The following is an 18870-nucleotide window of genomic DNA, read 5'->3' as shown; positions in this document are numbered from 1 at the left end:
GATGGTGTTAGAAAAACCACTAGAAAACACAGCGTGGAGAGCTATCCAAAACTTCTTTCAGGGCTCACTTCCAAATGTGCAACCCACATTATGTGATGCTTTGGTATCGTTTAACACCAGAATACAACAAAGTGGAAAAGCTATAATGGGTCCCATTTTTAAGAAATCAGGATGGGGCAAATGCTTTTTCACACCACTGTATGTAAAGTGTTTTTGCAAATATTGCACCCCCCCCCCCCTTCCTGTGATTGTCAGTATGCAGTGGTAAGTACTCACAAAATTTCTTCAAGGTTGGCAAGTCTCCAAAGAAACCATACTACTGGAGAAAACACACCAGAATTCCTTTAAAAAGGAATCTAACATGACTAGTGTGAACGCACACTTAATGTCAAGGCTATTATTTGGACTTAATACATACCCACCCAAATAAAAAAATCTTTCCTGAAGCTTGGTGCGTGCACTCTAGCCTGACTCACGAGAATCCCCCTCCACTGTATCTCTGAATCAGTCAGCATCATATTTACAGAGCTTGGCAGTTAAAACCCACAAGGCTTTATCTGATGCTGTGACAGATCTGTCTATTTACCATGGAACTCCAAACTCACATAAACGTGGCTCAGCCAGAGACACTTACATCTAAAGATTTACCGTGACAAATAGAAGAACTTGGCAGGGGAGAGCGAGAGAGGTCTTTTTGCATGCTAGTGTTCTCCCAAATGACTCTAAGTAAGCTGAAATTCTCCCAAAGGTGTTGGAATAACAAAGCCAGCACAGAGGTTTATGGACGAGAACAATCCAGTGTTTTTTTATTTCTTTTCACTGTTTGGTCTCTATCAGACCACTTTTTTTTTTATTTAAGAAATGCAAAATGCGACATCACACCAATTAAAAACAATGTCACATTCTCATAAAGCGCTCCTTGCTTTGAACAAACAGCAACGTTGACAGATAAAAATAAATAAAGTGTATTGGCAAACAAAATAAACCTTTTGCGAACACAAAATAGTCAGGATTGCATACAAAACAAGACTAAAGTAGACAAAAAAAAAGTACTTGGCACGAATTAAATAAAATGTAAGTCATTTTCAGATTGAATGAACCATAAAGTCCATTTCTTTGTGAATCTGATTGTCCTTCACAGTTAGTATTGAGTATGTGCATGTACTGTACAAAATAGATGATGCAACTGAACTAGACAACATACTGTATTTTTAACGATCTTATTTTGTCAGTACCTCGACGTTCATTCTGGTGGGCTTTTTGATGCTTCATTCTGCTCTAGACAAAACGTGTGCAAGAAGCAGCCATTGTCACAATGCAGAGCCAATAAACATAGTGGAGAATATTTCTATAAGTTAGCAGTGATTTTAGATTCTAATTCAATACAGGTTCTTTTTCATATGTTAAATTCAAATAAAGTTTCTCAAGCCACTTTGGTATATATTTAGGTTGCATTAAATTATGCATTTGCGGGCGCAATGGGTGCAAAATGTCCTCAATGACAAGACCCGGTCTTGTTCTCAAATGATTTGTGTGGGCACCATTTTTGAGGACTCTCATCACGCACAAATACAGGTATGTTAATAGGGTATATTCATTTCATTCATTCATTTTCTATTTTTTTTTATCCTCACGAGGGTCGCAGGGGGTGCTGGAGCCTATCCCAGCTGTCTTCAGGCGAGAGGCGGGAAACACCCTGGACTGGTCGCCAGCCAGTCACAGGGCACATTTCGACAAACAACCATTCACACTCACATTCATACCTATGGACAATTTGGAGTCGCCAATTAACCTAGCAGGTTTTTGGAATGTGGGAGGAAACCGGAGTACCCGGAGAAATCCCACGAATTTCATCAGCCTTAAATTAGTTTTCATATGTGATCGCAATCCACCGGGATCTGCCTTATAAACCAACTGAGATGTACATAAATAATACAAAAATGATAGGTTAAAAAATCCCAAGTAACAGAACATATACAAAAAAGCCACTGGACCTTTTTTTTAACAGGATGACTCCATGATCTCTCAGAGAGTGAGTCTTGCCCTGTTATAGACTAAATCCTTCTCTCTTTGTCTGTGCTCTGTCTGTCTTTCTGTCTCAGCAGGGCATATGCAGTGCAATGCTAACATCTTCAATCATGATTTCCCAAAGCAAAGGAAAGAAAAACAAAAAACAATCTATACACATATAAAAATAAATCAATTGCAAACATGGAAAGATACATCTCATATATATACAATATATTCCTGTATAAAATAGCTTTTATGTACATATCCACAACAGACAACAACACGATAATCCATCTGTACAATGTACACCTGAACAGTGAAGACAGGTGAGAGGTACTGAAGTGTATGGCTTGATTTTGGAACAATTTAAAATATTTACAGACATCAACTTTACACGTTTCCCTGGAATGACGAAGCCCCGGGTCTCACTTGTCACTTTATCGTTCAGGTTAGGCTACCTTTTAGCAAATTGGTCCTCAGAAACCATTTAGCCTTATGGTTCGTAGCCCTGTTCAATGCACTCAGCTTTGTGTCAATCACATGATACAACCAACGTAACACGAGTGATTGAAGGCTGCGATGCCAAAGACCCAATGTTCAGCCATGTGTCTTGAAAGAACCAGTATGGGAATCTCCGTCTCTTCCAGCAAGGTTAGACACCAATAGTCTCCAGTGTGTAAGTCAAGCAACAGGCTTGGGGTCTTGTAGGTATAAGTAAGGAGAAAGTGTTCAGTAGTTTCCTTTTCGTAGAGATTCAGCACATGATCGAAACCCCATCAGCACTGACCAGCTGACCCGAAGTGGGGTCATATGTACCAGCCAGGTAGTACAGGTCTGGAGAGGTACTGTTCGGCTTCTGATTGCGAGTCAGATTCTCATACTCCTCCCTGCTCACCACCTGGCATTTATGAGAGATTGTCTGGACATCATTTTCATCCTCGTGACACGACTGGTACAAGGCATGCTGGACAGGATAAAGGACCAAGACCAAAAAAAGGGTTCTGGTTAGTTGCATAACAATGATGACAGGAAAAAAAAAACTTGCTTCTGCTTACCTTGCCGTCTCGATGTCTTTTCCCCAGCTTTGTCTCTTCAGGGTGGTAGAACCATTTGACTTTGACCACCATGCTGGAGGTCCAGGATTCCCAGAAGTTTTCAATTTTACCAATGTACGGTAGGTTTGGACGTCCTGCTGAGAGGAACACGGCACAGTCTCCCACTTTCATGGCGTCTTTTCCTCTCACGATGGCCTTGTAGAAAAGCTTCTTGGCCTTCCCCTTTAGACCCCGTCTCTGAGGGAAACCAGACACTTTCAGAAAAATCCAAGATCTAGACAGCCTGGATGTAGGTTTAATATTCTCACCTGTGTAGGGTTGCCGGACCACCTCCACATTTGGTGCCCCGCAAGGAATGTGGATATCTTGGGTCTCAGAATACATGAGTTGTCCTCTGGTAGAATCCTAGGTTTCTTCACAAATTCTCTCGATGACTTAGCGATTGAACACTCTTTCCTCTTCAGGGATTTACTGTTGGACATATCAGCAGATCCTTTGCTATTGGAAACAGCCAAAGCTTTGGCCACAAATGAATGTTGCCTCGAAGAAGTGGAAGATTCACTGGGTTGAAGCATCCCCCGCTGAGACGACAAGCAACTCTGTAGCATCAGTGTAGAACGTTCCTCATCCTCTGAGCTGTAGGAGGAGTCATTGTCAGAGGAAGAAAGGCTGGAGCTGGAGATTGACCCTGATGAAGAGGAACTAGATGAACCAGAAGAGGAGGATGACACGGGGAGATGGGAAAGGAAATGGCCGGCAGTCCGTAGTCCTCCTGAAGCTAATGCCAGTGCGGCCCTTTTCCTTTCCTCCTCTTCTTCCTCTTCTTCATCCATGTCAGAGTAGGAGCTATGACATTCTCTGTGCGAGCTGAACCCCAAGTCTCCATATTCTCCAAGACGCAACGAAGATGAAGGTTTTCTTTGGGGTGTGGTTCCTTTCAGGAGAAGTTCTACTTTCGAATTGCCGCCCTTTTTGTTGTCTTTAACCAAAAGGACCGGATGTGAGTACGCTTCCGTCTTGGGTATTGCACTCACGCTGGAGGATCCTCCTCGCAGCAACAGAGCTTTGCTGTTCTTGGTTTTTGGGGATGTTACCCCTTCATGATCTAACTTGACCAGAAACTCTTGTCCGGACTTCCTGCCCCTCGGCATTACCAGCTCATCTTGTCTACGCTTTGGCCCGTAAAGCCCACTTTTAGATGCAACAGATAAATCTGGACCTGATCCCATGGACTTGGTACAGAAGGAGGAGTAGCCATTTGCAATACTGCGAAAGGAGTCCACCTCAAAGGAGCTACTGCTGAAAAGCCCTTTGGATGGGGCGGACACAAGCGGTTGGACCTGAGTCAAAGCAAATGAGTCATCCTCCTTCAATCTCAAGGCCTTTCTTGGTGTCCCATTAAGCTGAAATAGATTGTGGGACGTCCTCTTCCTGGTGCTGGTCAATGAAGACCAGCCCGCAAAAAGGGAAGAATTTTTATTGCTGCTTTCAGCCAGCTGCTGTTGTTTTTGTTTTTTCCCAGAACCTTTTGGTCTCCCTAGAGAAACAAATGCATTACTGGACCATGTGTACAAGAACGGTGCTATTTGATGTCATCCAACATGGGATATAAATGTCGGAAATACCTGGTCTTCTTTTTGGGAGAGTTGAAGGTTGGTTGTTTTTCATGGCACTGAGAGTGTTGAGTTGGTCACCGGAGGTATGATTGAAACTGGGGCTTTTCTTGACTGTCGTCCCAGTGGATACCGACACAGCAGGAGATGTCTCCTCGCCTTAGAAATGATCAATTGGATGAAATTATTAGCATTTATTTACAGATAAAGTGCCACTGAAAGTGCCTAATTAGAAGACACCCACAGTGAATTTGATATCCTGGCGGCAGGAGGCGGATGTTTGGTACAGAAATCTTCCCTCTGTCTCCGTCGTCAAACTCTACCATTACTCCTGGCTTGCCCTCGTCAGTGGAAGTCCCTGCAAGAGATATGACATTTAAACTCATCAGAGAGTGAAGATCCACATGATATTCAGTTTGAGTTTGATGCCTCACCTCTGTGAACATAGCCTGGGTACAAGCAGCGTGAGCGTTCACTCCAATAAGCACACACCCTGGTTCCATCGTTTAACATAGCCTCTGACTCAGGGCGTACATCCAGGACCTGAAATGAGAACATAAAATGTCATTAGGACAGAAGAACAAACACACACATGTTCAAGTCCTGCAAACACAGCAGAGCCAGGATGCATGAGCATCCATCGTGTTGCAGTGCCATGCCAATGTGCCAGTTAGGCCTGAAAAGAACGGAAGCCTTGATGTAGTAAACCCTGATTTGCTGAGTCGTACCCAAGAAGGCCTCAATAGAGACCTTGTGTGATCACTGGTTGCCAGCTCCTCTTTCCAACAATGGCGGCACCCCTAACATCCGCCACTCACTCGGGGGCTCATTCAGGTTGCTTTCATTTACTGTTGCCATGACACGAGACTCTTTTGACATATGAGGTGTAAATGTGGGCGTGAGAGCATGGGGAGCGAGAAGAAAAATTGTGGATGACTTCTATTAAAATCTAAAACTGAAGGTGACGAATGTTGTAGTTAAAACATGGCTTTTCTCAGAGGCAAATAAAGAAGAAGCGAATAAAAAGAATGCTTCAGTTTAAGGACACAAACTAACTTGACTTTTCATGTACTTACAGCTTCCCGTAGCAGTTGGTCCAATGAATAGATCTTTGCACGGTTTCCTCTTTCTCCATCAATTGTAACACTAAATCTAGAAACAGAAGGACATTATCAATCGGTGGACATCATTGCTGTAATTGTTTTTAATGCACACATCTTTACTATACAGTATATACTGTGTGAACTGGTATAGAACATTGAGTGGCCCCATACGCGTGTCTAATCCATAAACAAATATAGTGTTGCCCAGCCTTTGGCCAATGGGAATCACGACGAGTGATAATGCCAGGGAGAAGCTAGAGCTTGAAAACACTCTTCCGTTGTTAAAGTCTCCTGTTTGGGAACACTTTGACTTCCTGGTGAAAAATGTAAACGCAGACGAAAGCCTTGTGGAGGAACAGGGCTACTGGTTTTTGGACATGTTGAACTGTAAACATGGGAAGTACTCCAATGTAACATGTATCTATGTTTGAAATTCAAACCATTATCAATACCATTACCAGCTGGAACCATTAATGCTGCATTTCAAAGAACGTACATTTCCTGAAAATAAAATAACCAGATTGTTACTGTTGCATTGCCTGCATCGTTGCACTTTTCTAAAAACAAATGTTAGAAACCAAACCGGGGGTGTCCAAAGTGCAGTCTGGTGGCCATTTGCAAGCCGTGGCTTTTTATTGGCCCCATGGCACATTATAATGACAAAATATAAATAACACATGCACAAGTTTTGTTTGTGCACTAATGATAGCAATTTGCCTTGTAATGTTAGCTATTATCGTAAGAACAATCTCACTGGAAATTGTTGATCGCTCCTCTGCGCCACAGACATATATGAACAGCCATCAATGCTAGTTGAAAAATTTACCATTTTTACCCAGTTTAATTAATTAATTAATTCATTCCTTTTCAACCGCTTATTTATTAATTTCAGAATTAGATTTCGTGGAGAATTAGTTGTCAGCAGTTTGCATTTGTTGATGTTTTAATTTAAATCATTAAAGCTGTTTGCATAAAAGCTAAGCAGTTTTAAGTGACCTTAAAACTGAGGTATGTACCCAACTCTGAATGAGGTGTACAGTTACACCCCTATCAAATAATGCTAGTATCCTATGATAATTCCCTGATATAAATCAAATCCCATCGGTTGTGTATCGGCTTACATATCTGGGAGCTCCATTGTGTGCAGCCTGGCAGCGTACAGGAGTTCATCCTCCTTAGAGACCAATATTTTCAGTCCATCCGTTAATAGTTCTTTGGTCAAGACGCAATTTGGAACTGCAAAAAAATAAAAATAATCACAATAAATATTTTAGCATTTATAAAACTGAAGATAAAACACAAGATTTTGCATCTTTTTACCTTCAGGAGTCTTTGTGCATGAATCACTGTTCGCCTCCTCCTCCTCCTCTTCTTCCTCGGAGAAGCTGCTACCATCCATCTGAAAGCCCTCATCAGCTGCAAAACTCTCGAGCAGTCTACTAACTGCTCGACCCTTTGGCTGTGGGTCATGAAAAAAGAATCCAAGAATAATTTAAAACCTTCGAAAAATGAGATGGATACCCTCTGAATTGAGTGCTTTTTTCTGAATACCCTACCTCTTGGTCCTTGGCTCTTCTGCCTCTGCTTCCTTCCTCACGCTTTGGAAATGGCACCCAGCAATTTCTTTGCTAATGGACAAGATAAGCATTCAGGCGAAGGCCAAAAAGTGCGATCACAATCATGAACACATTTATTTGTGTTGTGTAATTATCTCAAGGGGAAGGCAACTCAATTTGTGCTTACTGCTAACTACTACTGATATGTGAACCGACAATGCAATACCTCTGTAAATTGATATGGATGAACACCAAAAATCAATGACTGGGTATTATCCTAAGACTTTGAAAGAGTCATGTTTCTCTTCATCATTTTGGGTGAGAGGAGGTGTACACCCTGGACTGATCACCAGCCAATCACAGGGCACATATAGACAAACCATTCACGCCCACATTCATACCTATGGACAATTTGGAGTCGCCAATTAACCTAGCATGTTTTTGGAATGTGGGAGGAAGCCGGAGTCCCCGGAGAAAAGCCAAGCACACACGGGGAGGGAACAAGGCAAACACCCACACAGCGATGCCCAATGGAGATTCCCGATCTCCTGACTGTGTGGCCAACATGCTAACCACTCTATAAAGAAATATATCAATATAATTTTTTCCCTGAATTTGAAAATCACAAAATTTTTGGATGATAGCATATCATGATATGAAGATATGAAACCTAACCTTGGTGGTTGTCACTAAATCTGTGATGGACATTTTAATGATTCCTTCTGGTCCTAAATGTAATATAATCATAGACATCGTTGCAAAAGTATTTCTTGCTAACCTTAATGGCACCTCTCAACACGGTGCTTTTGCGTGTCGCCCTCTTTAACCTCTCGTTCGTTGTCGGAAAGATGGGCAGTCCCTTGCTACGCCGGAAACGGTTGCCTCTGTTGCCGTGGCTTCCCCATCTCGGCTCCTTGGTTTTGGATGTGCATGCTCTCCTAATAGCCTGATCTGCATCGGCCTGAGCAGACCTACAGGGGTTCTTCTTCTTTACTTTGACCTCGCCTTCTGTGCCAGGAAGACTATGGGAACCTACACGGGTTCAATTAGAGAGACAGACTTGTTAGCAAGCCAGGGGAAGAAACACAAAACAGATGCTTCTCGTGACTAATAAATCACCAGTCAGCCTTACCATAAAGCTCCTGTCTCTGTTTTTTGTTCCTGGCTTTCTGATTTGCCTCAAGTTTTACAATGGAGGAAGGACTCGGACCTGTCATAGTACAGCTGGGAGTCACATCTCTGCAATGTTGGGCTCTTCGGTCTTGACCTTCATCACTATCATTGCTGCCTTCCTCTTCTTCTCCTGACGTAAGATGAAAACACAGCACAAGATGTTTTATAAACTTACTGGTCTTATCAAATGCATTGCTAACTGGTCTCGCCAGCATTTCACAAACACCTCATTAGCATTCAAATAACTAGTTCATAGAAATGATGTATGAAGTGCTTTGCCTTCATGGTATTTCCTGGTGTGAACCCACATGCTGCAGAGCCGAAATACGGGGGTGGGAAAATAGTGGCGGTTGTGTGTGTGTGTGTGTGTTTGTCACACAGTCTCTGAGACTCCAGGGCTGTCAAAGCCTTTCACAGGCAAGTGTCCACAGCTGCACATGTAGAACACATCAACCAACAAGGCCGATCACCGAGGTGTCAAATAGTCCATGCACACCTTTGCAGACACATCTGGTTGCTTTCAAAGTGATTTTATATTTGTAGTTTACGTTTACATGTCTTACAGGGGTGCATGGGCCAATGCAAAACTTTACCTTGTTCCGAGGAGTCGCTGTCAGGATTGGAACTCTCTCCCAATGATTCCTGTCTCTGACAATGGACAGCCCTTGGCCCAATTTTGCTCTGATGAGTGGAATCCTCTCCTCCTTTCTTAGCCCAGCTCTCCTGGGGGCCACTGTCCACACTGGCTGCTGAGAGAGTTGGACAATCTTTCTGAGATCTATCATAGCTAAAACCTAGGTCAACACCGGGGGCTCAAATAACAGCAAAACATGTACCTGTGTCGCTGTGGCCCCCGGAGTCTCGCCTGAACTCCATTTTGCTGGCGCCCTGGTTTCTGTGTCCGTGCTTTGAGTTGCAGGGTGAGACCTCCTTGTCTCTGTAGCGTGTCCCTGAGAGATTCTTTTTACCCTGGCTCTTCTGTTTGAGCTGTGCCACATCGGGGGCCAGCTTGGAACCCAGCGTGCTTTGAGGATCACCTTTTCTGCAACCTTGCGCTTTAATCTGCTACAGCACAACAAAAGGGGACAGTGAGACTCAGTTAAAGCAAAAGCATCAGAGAATAATGTCAGTGGGTCGGAATATTGAGCTCTGAGGTTTTGACTCATGTGGGTTGTACCTAATTAGAGACAAAGTCACATTTCAAACACACCATCTTTAATAGTCGTAAAAGGATGGTGAACAAGGGGATCCTGACCTGTGTGCCACTGATTTGCTCAAAGCCTCGACTGGACAGCCTCTTCTTTCTTCTCTGGTTTTCTCCACCCACTCCTAGCTCCTCGGGTGCCAGGGAATGCCCGGCCACCATCATCCTGGCAATCAAAACAAGGGCAATGAATTCATTAGCAATGGTGGTTTGAAAAGAGAGATGGGGACATCACAAGGAAAACAGTTGAGTCACACCCCTGTGGGATCTAATAACTCTGATACATAGCATAGGACAAAAGTGGAAGGAAAGAAGCCCGATGTCTGGAAAAAGTGGGGAACTAACTCAAGAATTATTTGGAGGGAGATCAGCACAAGGGACTGTCATGCAGCATGCAAAATAGCACACATTTGGTGGGAAGGTGTTGCATTTATATGCAGCTCCGTTGTCCTAAAAAATAATCACAGCCCTCCACTTGTATTTTCATACATTGAGCAGCATCACAGGCCTTCCACTTCAAATGCCCTTGACTATCCCGCTGGAAGCCTGCCCATGGACCACACTGACATAAGCCAGGCCATGCTCAAACAAAAGATTAACTTTCCCTCTGCTATTGTGTGCACAGCCCATGAAATCAGTCACATTTAACAAGTAGACAAGGTGTGAACAGAATAAATGTCGTTTTTTTTTTAAGACCATACCATATACTGGAGCCTATTCCAACTGCATTCGGAAAGGCAGATGACACCCTGGACAGGTGGGAACTATGGGAATCAATCCCACTACACTACAGATGGCTGCTCATTTGGAACTTGGAATGTTGATGAAAAAGAATGCAAATACATACAAGCTCCTAAAACGCCTAGTGAGAGTGGCTATCCACACGGAAATGTTTTCAGGTCAAAACTTCAATGTATTTGATCTTTTCAGCCTTTAATCCACACGGAAAAGGCATTTTGTGATAAAAGAGTTTCAGTTAAAATGAAAGGGAAGGTATACAAAATTGTGGTGAGACCAGCCATGTTGTTTGGTCTCGAGACAGTGCCACAGAGGAAAAGACAGGAAGCAGAACTGGAGGTAGCAGAGATGAGGATGCTGAGGTTCTCATTGGGAGTGACCAGGATGGATAGGATCAGGAAGGAGTACATCAGAGGGACATTACATGTTAGAGGCCTTGGAGATAAAGTCAGAGAGGTCAGACTGAGATGGTTGGGACATGTCCAGAGGAGAGATAGTGAATATATTGGTAGAAGGATGCTGCGTTTAGAGCTGCCAGGTAGGAGGCGTAGAGGAAGACCAAAGAGGAGGTTTATGGATGTAGTGAAGGAGGACATGAGGGTAGTTGGTGTGAGAGAGACAGACGCAGAAGACAGGGTTGAATGGAGGAGATTGATTTGCTGTGGCGACCCCTGAAAGGAAAAGCCGAGAGAGAAAGAAGAAGAAGGAAAAGGCATTTTGAGTGCCATGAAGTGGTATTTTGTGGAAATGGTTCTCACGGTGGGAAAATCTAGAAACTTGTACTAACCCCGGACTACTGGATCCATAAGCATGAAATCAACTCAATATGGCTTTTTTTTTTTTTACAAGAACTTCGCGTGAACATTGTTCTTGTTGTTTGGGTTTGACACGGACATCTAAAAAGTGATGGACCTTTACGCATATGGCTGTACGTGTGTGCAATGACAATCAGTGATCAATAAAGAGACCCAGTGAGCAAGGGTAATGCTCAAATGTCCAGTTTGAATAGCCTGGAGTCAGACCAAACTGACACAGAGCGGACGCTCGCCTACCAGTTTCAGTGTGAGTGGCACTTGGCAGCAAGACGGATTGAATCTGGACCGTGCGCCCGGGGGTTATGTGCATGGATTCTTTCTTCTTCTGCACACATAGGTGTGCCCTGTGTATTACATCGCTTTCACACAGTTATCCGGCACAGTCGCAGATTTTTTGTCAACTCGCCCCCCCAAAAAATTCCCAGGAACATTTCCATGTGGACAGGGCCTGACAAGAGAGTGACAGAGGTAGCAGTAAAGTGTGACTTGTCTGCAAGATGAATCACATAGCTGGCAAACACCACACTGCTGATTTGGGCCAATGATAAAAGGAACAAACCTGTTCAACATTTTATTATGTAGCTCAGTCATACCACAGTGTCATAATTTGTGTCATCCCCAAAAATCACTCCAGAATTGTTTGCCTCTGTAAGGATAGTAATCAAGCCAATAATAGCATAAACGCTACACAATAATGTGTCTGCTTAAATGCTTAAAAGGACACATCTGCATGCAAATATGAGAGATCTTGTATGGCAAGTGTAAGGAGTGTTGCAATATAACCCCTTTATCTTGCCACAGAACCATAATTTCCTGATTTATGATACACATAGATTAGCAAGAAAATAAATATTGGATGATAGCTGCGATCCCTTGACATGCTCCATTGCAGCTATACAATATGCAGTGCACTATGCTGCAGGGCCTCGGACCCCGCTACCCTCTCATTCGGGTTGTCAATGTCACCCAGCATCAGCGTCTCAGCTCGAATCAGCCCCTATCCTGGCGATAGAGGTGGGGCAGCGCAGGGGGTACGTGGTTAAAAGAAGAGTGGAGGTGACATTGCAGAAGGGCAGCAACAAAAACAATGATGAGAGCCACAAGGTGACACATCCAACCTTCTCTAGGAGAAGGTATCTATCTGGTCGTTTGTATTTCTGCATTTGTAGACATTATATTAAACCAACAAAGACTTCATAACCATCATGTTATCCTTTGGGGGTTTGATCCCTTAAGGGCTTATATGACAGTGATGTGTCACGTACCTTCTATTAATAGGGAATTCACAGTACTCTAATTACATCCTCCTCCAGCAAACATGACCCAACTACAAACACTAATGTCATGGATGTTTATAATTAGCTGTGTATGAAACAAAATGAATCTGTAGGTATGCATTGTTCTTACAGATGTAAATATCCTGTAAATATATGCACTTAAGCATAGTTTACACAGTCATGTAAAGAATTAATAGCAGGATTAAGTGGACTTGCTTGAATGATTGTTCCTCTTGCAGGTTATTAATGATGACCCCTACCTTGCATAATAGAAATTGACTAAATAAGCCACAAGGGAACGTTACATTTGTTGTAACAAATGCTAATGAAGGTTTGGTAGTGTTGGAAAGCCTTACTTGACTTTTCTTTGACCCTCAGATGACACCGAGTTCATGGTGACCATTGTGGGCTTCCTCTTCCTCGGCCGTCCTGGGCCTCTTCGTGCCGGGCTACGAGGCGTTTCCTCTTTTCTGTACGAACATGAACACGCATGCTAATCAAGCAGGATTGCTGTGTTATAAAACGATGCCCTCAAAGGCAGATGACACTCACTGATGGTCGTGTTTTCTTTGCAGTTTAGCCAACTCCCTCTGCTTCTCCTTGTAATGACGCTGAAGCTCAGCCAGCTTCACACGCATCTCAAGCTCTGGAGCCTCCATTGTCTCCATGCTACCTTTTGCTTGGCACACCTGGTAGGTGACAGTTTTTTTTATTTTTAACACCTTTTTCCAAGATCTTTGCTTTGGGTGGGTATTAACCAGTGAACACCAATGAAAATACCATTCTTACCGGTTCATTTCGAGGTGTCCAGCTGCATTTTCGCCGCAAATTAAAGGTCTTACGCGCTGGGAATTGTCGACCTGAACACACACCTTCACCTTCCTGTGAGCTTGTCTCCAGCGATCGGGCCGTAGCCAACGTTGCAAGGCTGTGGAGGTCAAACATCAGCGATTCTTCCTCTGTTGTGGAAGAAAAGGAAACAGATTGTATGGAACTCAAACTCAAAAGAAAAGTTATCGTTCATTTTAGCATGCTTGATGTGATGACACTCTGGCCATTTTTATGACTGCCAATATGAATATTTATCTATTTACCCAATAAAATGTGGATTTTCAATCCACTGTTCTTCTCTTGACACTGATCTTGCCCAATTCAACATGTACTAAAGAGAGTAGGAAGAAGCAGTCTGTGTCATCTCACGTGCTGCATTCACTGACACTATTTACCTCAGTTTGGACTACGCAAGCCGTGTGTGTTATTATAGAAAAAGTACACAGAGACTGGAGGTTCTACACACTTGCCGTAAATTATTTTAACGCTTCTTTAAAATTGCGCATTTGAAGGGCACCCCTGCATATTTATGGAGGTAATAAACGACAAAAAACATAAAAGGATATTGTACCAGCACTCGTGAGATGCTGGCCATCTGGACCAAGCATTGAATTGAATATTTAGTATTGTGAAAAATAGAGAGGATCACAGCATCACATCTTGCATGAAATTTTAAAAGACTAATGAATTGTCTTGTTTCCTCTCTTGTTTTGATCCAAACTATTGCTGAGACTTTGAAATGACATGTGCCACTTCCCCAAGCTGTCAACGGCATTTGCATCACAAGCAAAGCACTGCATCACTGAATCTGTGAAAATCAGTTGATGAAACCGTAGAAGCCCCTTTTGGGACATGTTAAATGTATTTTGGATGCCGTGGTAAACAACACGTCCTTTTGCATGAATGAAATAAAAGCACTATCACAAAACAAGGAAGCTTTTAAGGGCACTTTAAAAACAATGGCTTCTAATTAGCAAAGGCAATGCTCCACGGTGCTGAAAACATTGACTGTTGTGTTTGGGGAAATGGCGAGCCAATCATTGCCTTTCTTTTACTGTAAAGCGTGTTTCCCATGTAACAACAATCTGCTGTTAATTCATATTAGATACTTGCCTTGTGGGGACAAACAAGTCCATATTATGTAACCCGCTACAGTTTTGTTTTTTTGTGCAAGGCCTTGTTTAAAGGTCAATTTAAGGTAAGGGGCTGAGCCCGGGTTAGCATTAGACCCAGGCAAAGCGATGTAATGGTTAGGGGTCAGGTCAGAAAATCAATGTAATGTCATCTGAAGCTTGCCCTGTGTTAGCAATTGTGACTCAAATAACAGCCTGATAGAGAAACAGCTCCCCAAGGAAAACTAAGGGGAACAAGGGAGGTGAACACCCTCCATTCCAGTGTTCAACCCTGTCCTACTACTTTCTTCTCCCTCTCCAGAGGCCTTTGCATCGTGAGCACAGCCTTTTAGGAAATGAAAGAATGCCTTTAGCACAGCAAAGAAAAGGAACAGAAAGCAGACATGCAGAGGATTTCTCTGGGGAGATTTCACCATGAGGCTCTAGAGACGAAGAAGAGAAGACTCGAGGAGGGAGCACAGAGCAATGGAGGCTAGCCCTGGGGGGGAAGTGGGAGTTGGTCTCAGTGGACACACCCAGGAACGAGGAGTAAATGACACGAGAGAATGGCATTCTACCGATTGGTGTGTATATCCAAAAGACATGTTTTCTTACCTTGGCTTTCACCAGAGTTGCGCCGCTTCTGTTGTAACTCCAGGTCAGCCACCTCACTCAGAAGCTCCATACCCTGGCAGGGGTTGGGCAGTGACGAGCTAACTGATGGGGTGCTGAAAGGAAACAAAGGAAATGGGGGCACATCTGTGCAGAAAGCTGCAGCAATGAGCAGCTCAAGGCTCCAGTAGCATGGCACAAGAGGGTTCTGGGATTCGGCGACAACGACTTCACTCGCGACGGACACCAAATTCAACGAGGCATCATGAGCGGCCATCTTGCTGTCAACTTCAGGGGACTGTTCCTCATGGACCACAGGAGTGGCAGCGTTAAGCTCACCCAAGGTGCCCTGCTCTCCTGACATGGCGACCTTTGGGACATGCTCCACCTGGCTCTCCTCACGCAAAGGCTCATCATCATCATCTTCCAAAGTGATGACAGCCTCTGGCCTTTCAGGCTCACCTGTAGCAAGGGGAGCTGGACAGGATGCAGCCTCGCACACCGGGCTGTCAGCAGGGGGGCAAACAAGTACCTCTTCCTCTGCGGCCCCCTGCTGCACCAAGTCTTTCTCTCTTGATACATAGTTGGCTGCTGTCCCCACTGATGCCTCCACCTTTTCTCTCTCATCCAGGACTCTCTCCACAATGCTTCCTTCATCTCCCTGCTTCACTTCCTTGGGCGCAAGTGGCTCAAAGAGAGTCCTGACCACCGCTTGGCAGTCCAGCCCCTCCCCTAGGGTGGAGAGGGACTGGGGGGCATGCTCTTGGGGCTCAGCTTGGATGGCTTCCAGGTCGGCAGGCTCTGCAAGCTGAATATCCTGGGGAGACGGCCCACTCCTGTAGCCAAGTGTGATTGCAGAGTAGGTGTATCCAGGAGGCAAGTCTTGGGAGAAAACGATTTGCAGTTTGTTAGTGAACAGAACGGACCACGGAAGACCTCATTAAATGCTGGTGTGGATCCACTTTTCTGTTATCTGTGGGTTTGAGGAGATGTTTCGAAGCCATTGCTGAGGTAAGACGAGGTAAGACTGCCAGCAGCCATTTTTCCGCACCTTTTAGTCATTGCATCAATCAAATTCTTGCCAACATAGCCACCCACATATCTTACCACGCCACCAGAAGGGAAGAAAAATAATATTTTAAAGTAACATTAATTTAATTAACCATCAGATGTACTATGAAACGGTTCTCCACTCTCTTAAAATTCACTGCCTTCTGGTTGTTCTGTCAGGCTCGGCTTAACATTTGCAATTATCTGTTTTAAAACAGAAGGGCCATGTCGTGAAGTTGCCTGTAAATCCAGGTGCTTAAAATTCTTGAAAATGTTTAAATTCTGAACGTTTATTGTACTTTTGAGTGGTACTTAACACTTGAAGTGATTGGTTTACTTGGTTCTTAAAATAAGTTCTTGTTTTAACCCTTTTGCTATTTTGAAAATACATTTTTGTTAGTTATAACATCTACGTCAATGTGATAAAGCAATATCGTTTTTATCAGGTGTCTGCGTGCCACCTCTGCTATAATGTGCTGCAAATGCTTCAAAAGACATATATATATATATATTTACATATTATATTAATGCTAAATGATTGCTTAATAAGGGCGGCACGGTGGTCTGGTGGTTAGTGCGCAGACCTCACAGCTAGGAGACCAGGGTTCGGTCCCCGCCCTCGGCCATCTCTGTGTGGAGTTTGCATGTTCTCCCCGTGCATGCGTGGGTTTTCTCCGGGTACTCCAGTTTCCTCCCACATTCCAAAAACATGCTAGGTTAATTGGCCACTCCAAATTGTCCATGGTATGAATGCGAGTGTGAATGGTTGTTTGTCTATATGTGCCCTGTGATTGGCTGGCGACCAGTCCAGGGTGTACCCCGCCTCTCGCCCGAAGACAGCTGGGATAGGCTCCAGCACCCCCCGCGACCCTCGTGAGGAAAAAGCGGTAGAAAATGAATGAATGAATGATTGCTTAATACTCACCCGGTTCCAAAGATTCTGGGTAATCCTGCAGGGGCTGACCCTCTCCTCTCTTATCCTGGGTGTCAGACCCTTTGGGTATCTGGGTCGGGGAAGGACTAATGTTAGGCGAGTGGGGGGCTGTCACAGCTGGGCTGGGAGCTGGGCAAGGTGTAGACGGAGTGCTTTTGGGATGTGGACGCATTGAAGGTGACTGGCAACAGGGGGACAAGTGAGCGGTGCAGGCACCAGGGGGCGAGGTGTTTCTCTGAGGAGGGTTGTAAGAGTAGGGCTTGGCAGGTTTTGATGCCCTTGATTTGGGGATTAGCTCCCCCAGGTCAACAGAAGTTTCTTCTGCCCGCTTCTGCATCTAAAAAAAAATATCATATAAGTTGGATGCCACTAATTATTTATTATTGAGGCCTTTCAGTCACCTGTGAATTGTGGGGGGCTTGGTGTTGCATGTCCATGCCATGCACGGCTTTATGCTGCTGCTGCTGCTGCTGCTGATGTTGTGTCTGCGGTTGCTGTGACGGGTGGCTTTGGTGCTGATGCTGGAGCTGTTGACGCTGCTGGAGAGCATACAGTTCCTGTTGCCGTAGAAACTGGGATCTGGAGTAAACGGTGGGATGCTGCATGTGGGATGCTGGGCCCCGGGCTCCGTACACAGGTGGCCAAAGCCCTGGCTGTTCCATCACATCTAATGAGCGTGAAACAAAACGTTTATTATAAATACTGTATTTGTACTTTTTGTAATCGATTTACTTAGATGATGTTTTTCAGTTGACTGATGGTCCAAATTGGACATACCAAGGTGATGGGTTGCAGGATGGGCTGTAGGTTCAGTGGGCAGGACCACCAACTGGGCAGAGGGATCCTGAGGCAAGGGCAGAACTGGCTGTAGAGGACCTGGCATTGCTGCAGAGAAACCCGGAGGAAGGTTCTGGTGCAGGGCTGTATGACCTATACCTGCTTTATAAAGAATATTACCTTTTAGGTTATGCATCCACCATTATATGAGGAAGAAATCCATATAGCAGATTGTAAAAACAACACTACGAATGCTATCCTACCATAAGAATGTCCTGTCATCCAAAGGGATGGGCTTCCAGTTCTTGGCATCCAATGGTGGTGAGCAGAATGTGCAGCAGGGTCTGCTAATTGGCCAGATTGGAGGGAAGTCCCGCCTGGGACCATGAGATGTGAAGTGAGGTCCCCGTGACAGCTGTTTGTGGGATGAATCCTTGAAAACTCCACCCTCTCTTTATTATCTCTGCATGGGGAACGCCAGGATAAGGCCAACGTAAAGACCAATGCAGATAAAACAATGCAGATTTGAACTTGAGGATTAAAAAAGTGAAGTGAAGTGGTGTACCTGATGTATGCATCCCTCTCTCTGTCCAAACAATTCAGACCTATCTGCTCTCCGCTCATCATTTTTCTCTCCTGCTCAGTAGTCACATCTGAGGGATACATGGCATTGTGGGGTGGTCCTGTGAGACAAACATTAGCTTACAATTAACTAGCTCCAATCAGCCTTGTGCATCAAGGTGAGGACATGTTCCCTCGTGGCTCACCTTTTCTCAAAACAAACCCAGGAGAGACTTGGAACACTCATACTTAATAGTTCCCCTTATTAAATGGCATGGCCTTTCCTTATCTTAATGACCTTTAGGTCTTGTGTTCATATATGGCCTTGGCTTTAAAACTGGGACAATCAGACTGAATCATGGAAGACTATTCCTGACAAGCGTCTTGTAGCAATGATGCTATATTTTCACAATTTTGATCCAACGTCCAGCCACGGGAGTAGTCCAGTA

At 44.2% G+C, this 18870-nt stretch overlaps 1 protein-coding gene across 5 annotated transcripts in view; it reads right to left on the bottom strand.

Moving 5' to 3' along the window:
* Positions 1-765: 765 nt before the first annotated feature.
* The window catches only part of LOC131102673 (BAH and coiled-coil domain-containing protein 1), a 67727-nt gene continuing 49622 nt past the window's right edge, over positions 766-18870 (bottom strand). For 2 of the 5 annotated variants that reach the window (XM_058048126.1, XM_058048130.1), the window contains 24 exons: positions 18426-18543; positions 18124-18323; positions 17861-18022; positions 17485-17750; positions 17075-17420; positions 15103-15981; positions 13334-13503; positions 13097-13233; positions 12901-13014; positions 9766-9880; positions 9347-9575; positions 9104-9259; positions 8470-8640; positions 8116-8369; positions 7338-7409; positions 7102-7240; positions 6903-7017; positions 5755-5830; positions 5113-5221; positions 4923-5036; positions 4691-4837; positions 3374-4602; positions 3066-3302; positions 766-2974 (listed from right to left, as the gene is read on the bottom strand). In XM_058048126.1, coding sequence (XP_057904109.1) covers positions 2765-2974; positions 3066-3302; positions 3374-4602; positions 4691-4837; positions 4923-5036; positions 5113-5221; positions 5755-5830; positions 6903-7017; positions 7102-7240; positions 7338-7409; positions 8116-8369; positions 8470-8640; positions 9104-9259; positions 9347-9575; positions 9766-9880; positions 12901-13014; positions 13097-13233; positions 13334-13503; positions 15103-15981; positions 17075-17420; positions 17485-17750; positions 17861-18022; positions 18124-18323; positions 18426-18543 — 5765 coding nt within the window. In that variant the 3' untranslated portion in view covers positions 766-2764. The remainder of the gene's footprint in view (positions 2975-3065; positions 3303-3373; positions 4603-4690; positions 4838-4922; positions 5037-5112; positions 5222-5754; positions 5831-6902; positions 7018-7101; positions 7241-7337; positions 7410-8115; positions 8370-8469; positions 8641-9103; positions 9260-9346; positions 9576-9765; positions 9881-12900; positions 13015-13096; positions 13234-13333; positions 13504-15102; positions 15982-17074; positions 17421-17484; positions 17751-17860; positions 18023-18123; positions 18324-18425; positions 18544-18870) is intronic. The other 3 variants (XM_058048129.1, XM_058048127.1, XM_058048128.1) reach the window with 3 other exon arrangements.

This window comes from Doryrhamphus excisus, chromosome 15 (genome assembly GCF_030265055.1).
Source record: "Doryrhamphus excisus isolate RoL2022-K1 chromosome 15, RoL_Dexc_1.0, whole genome shotgun sequence".
NCBI classification, from domain to species: domain Eukaryota; kingdom Metazoa; phylum Chordata; class Actinopteri; order Syngnathiformes; family Syngnathidae; genus Doryrhamphus; species Doryrhamphus excisus.
Note: the sequence above shows the minus strand (reverse complement) of the source record. Positions and strands in the feature narration are given on the sequence as shown.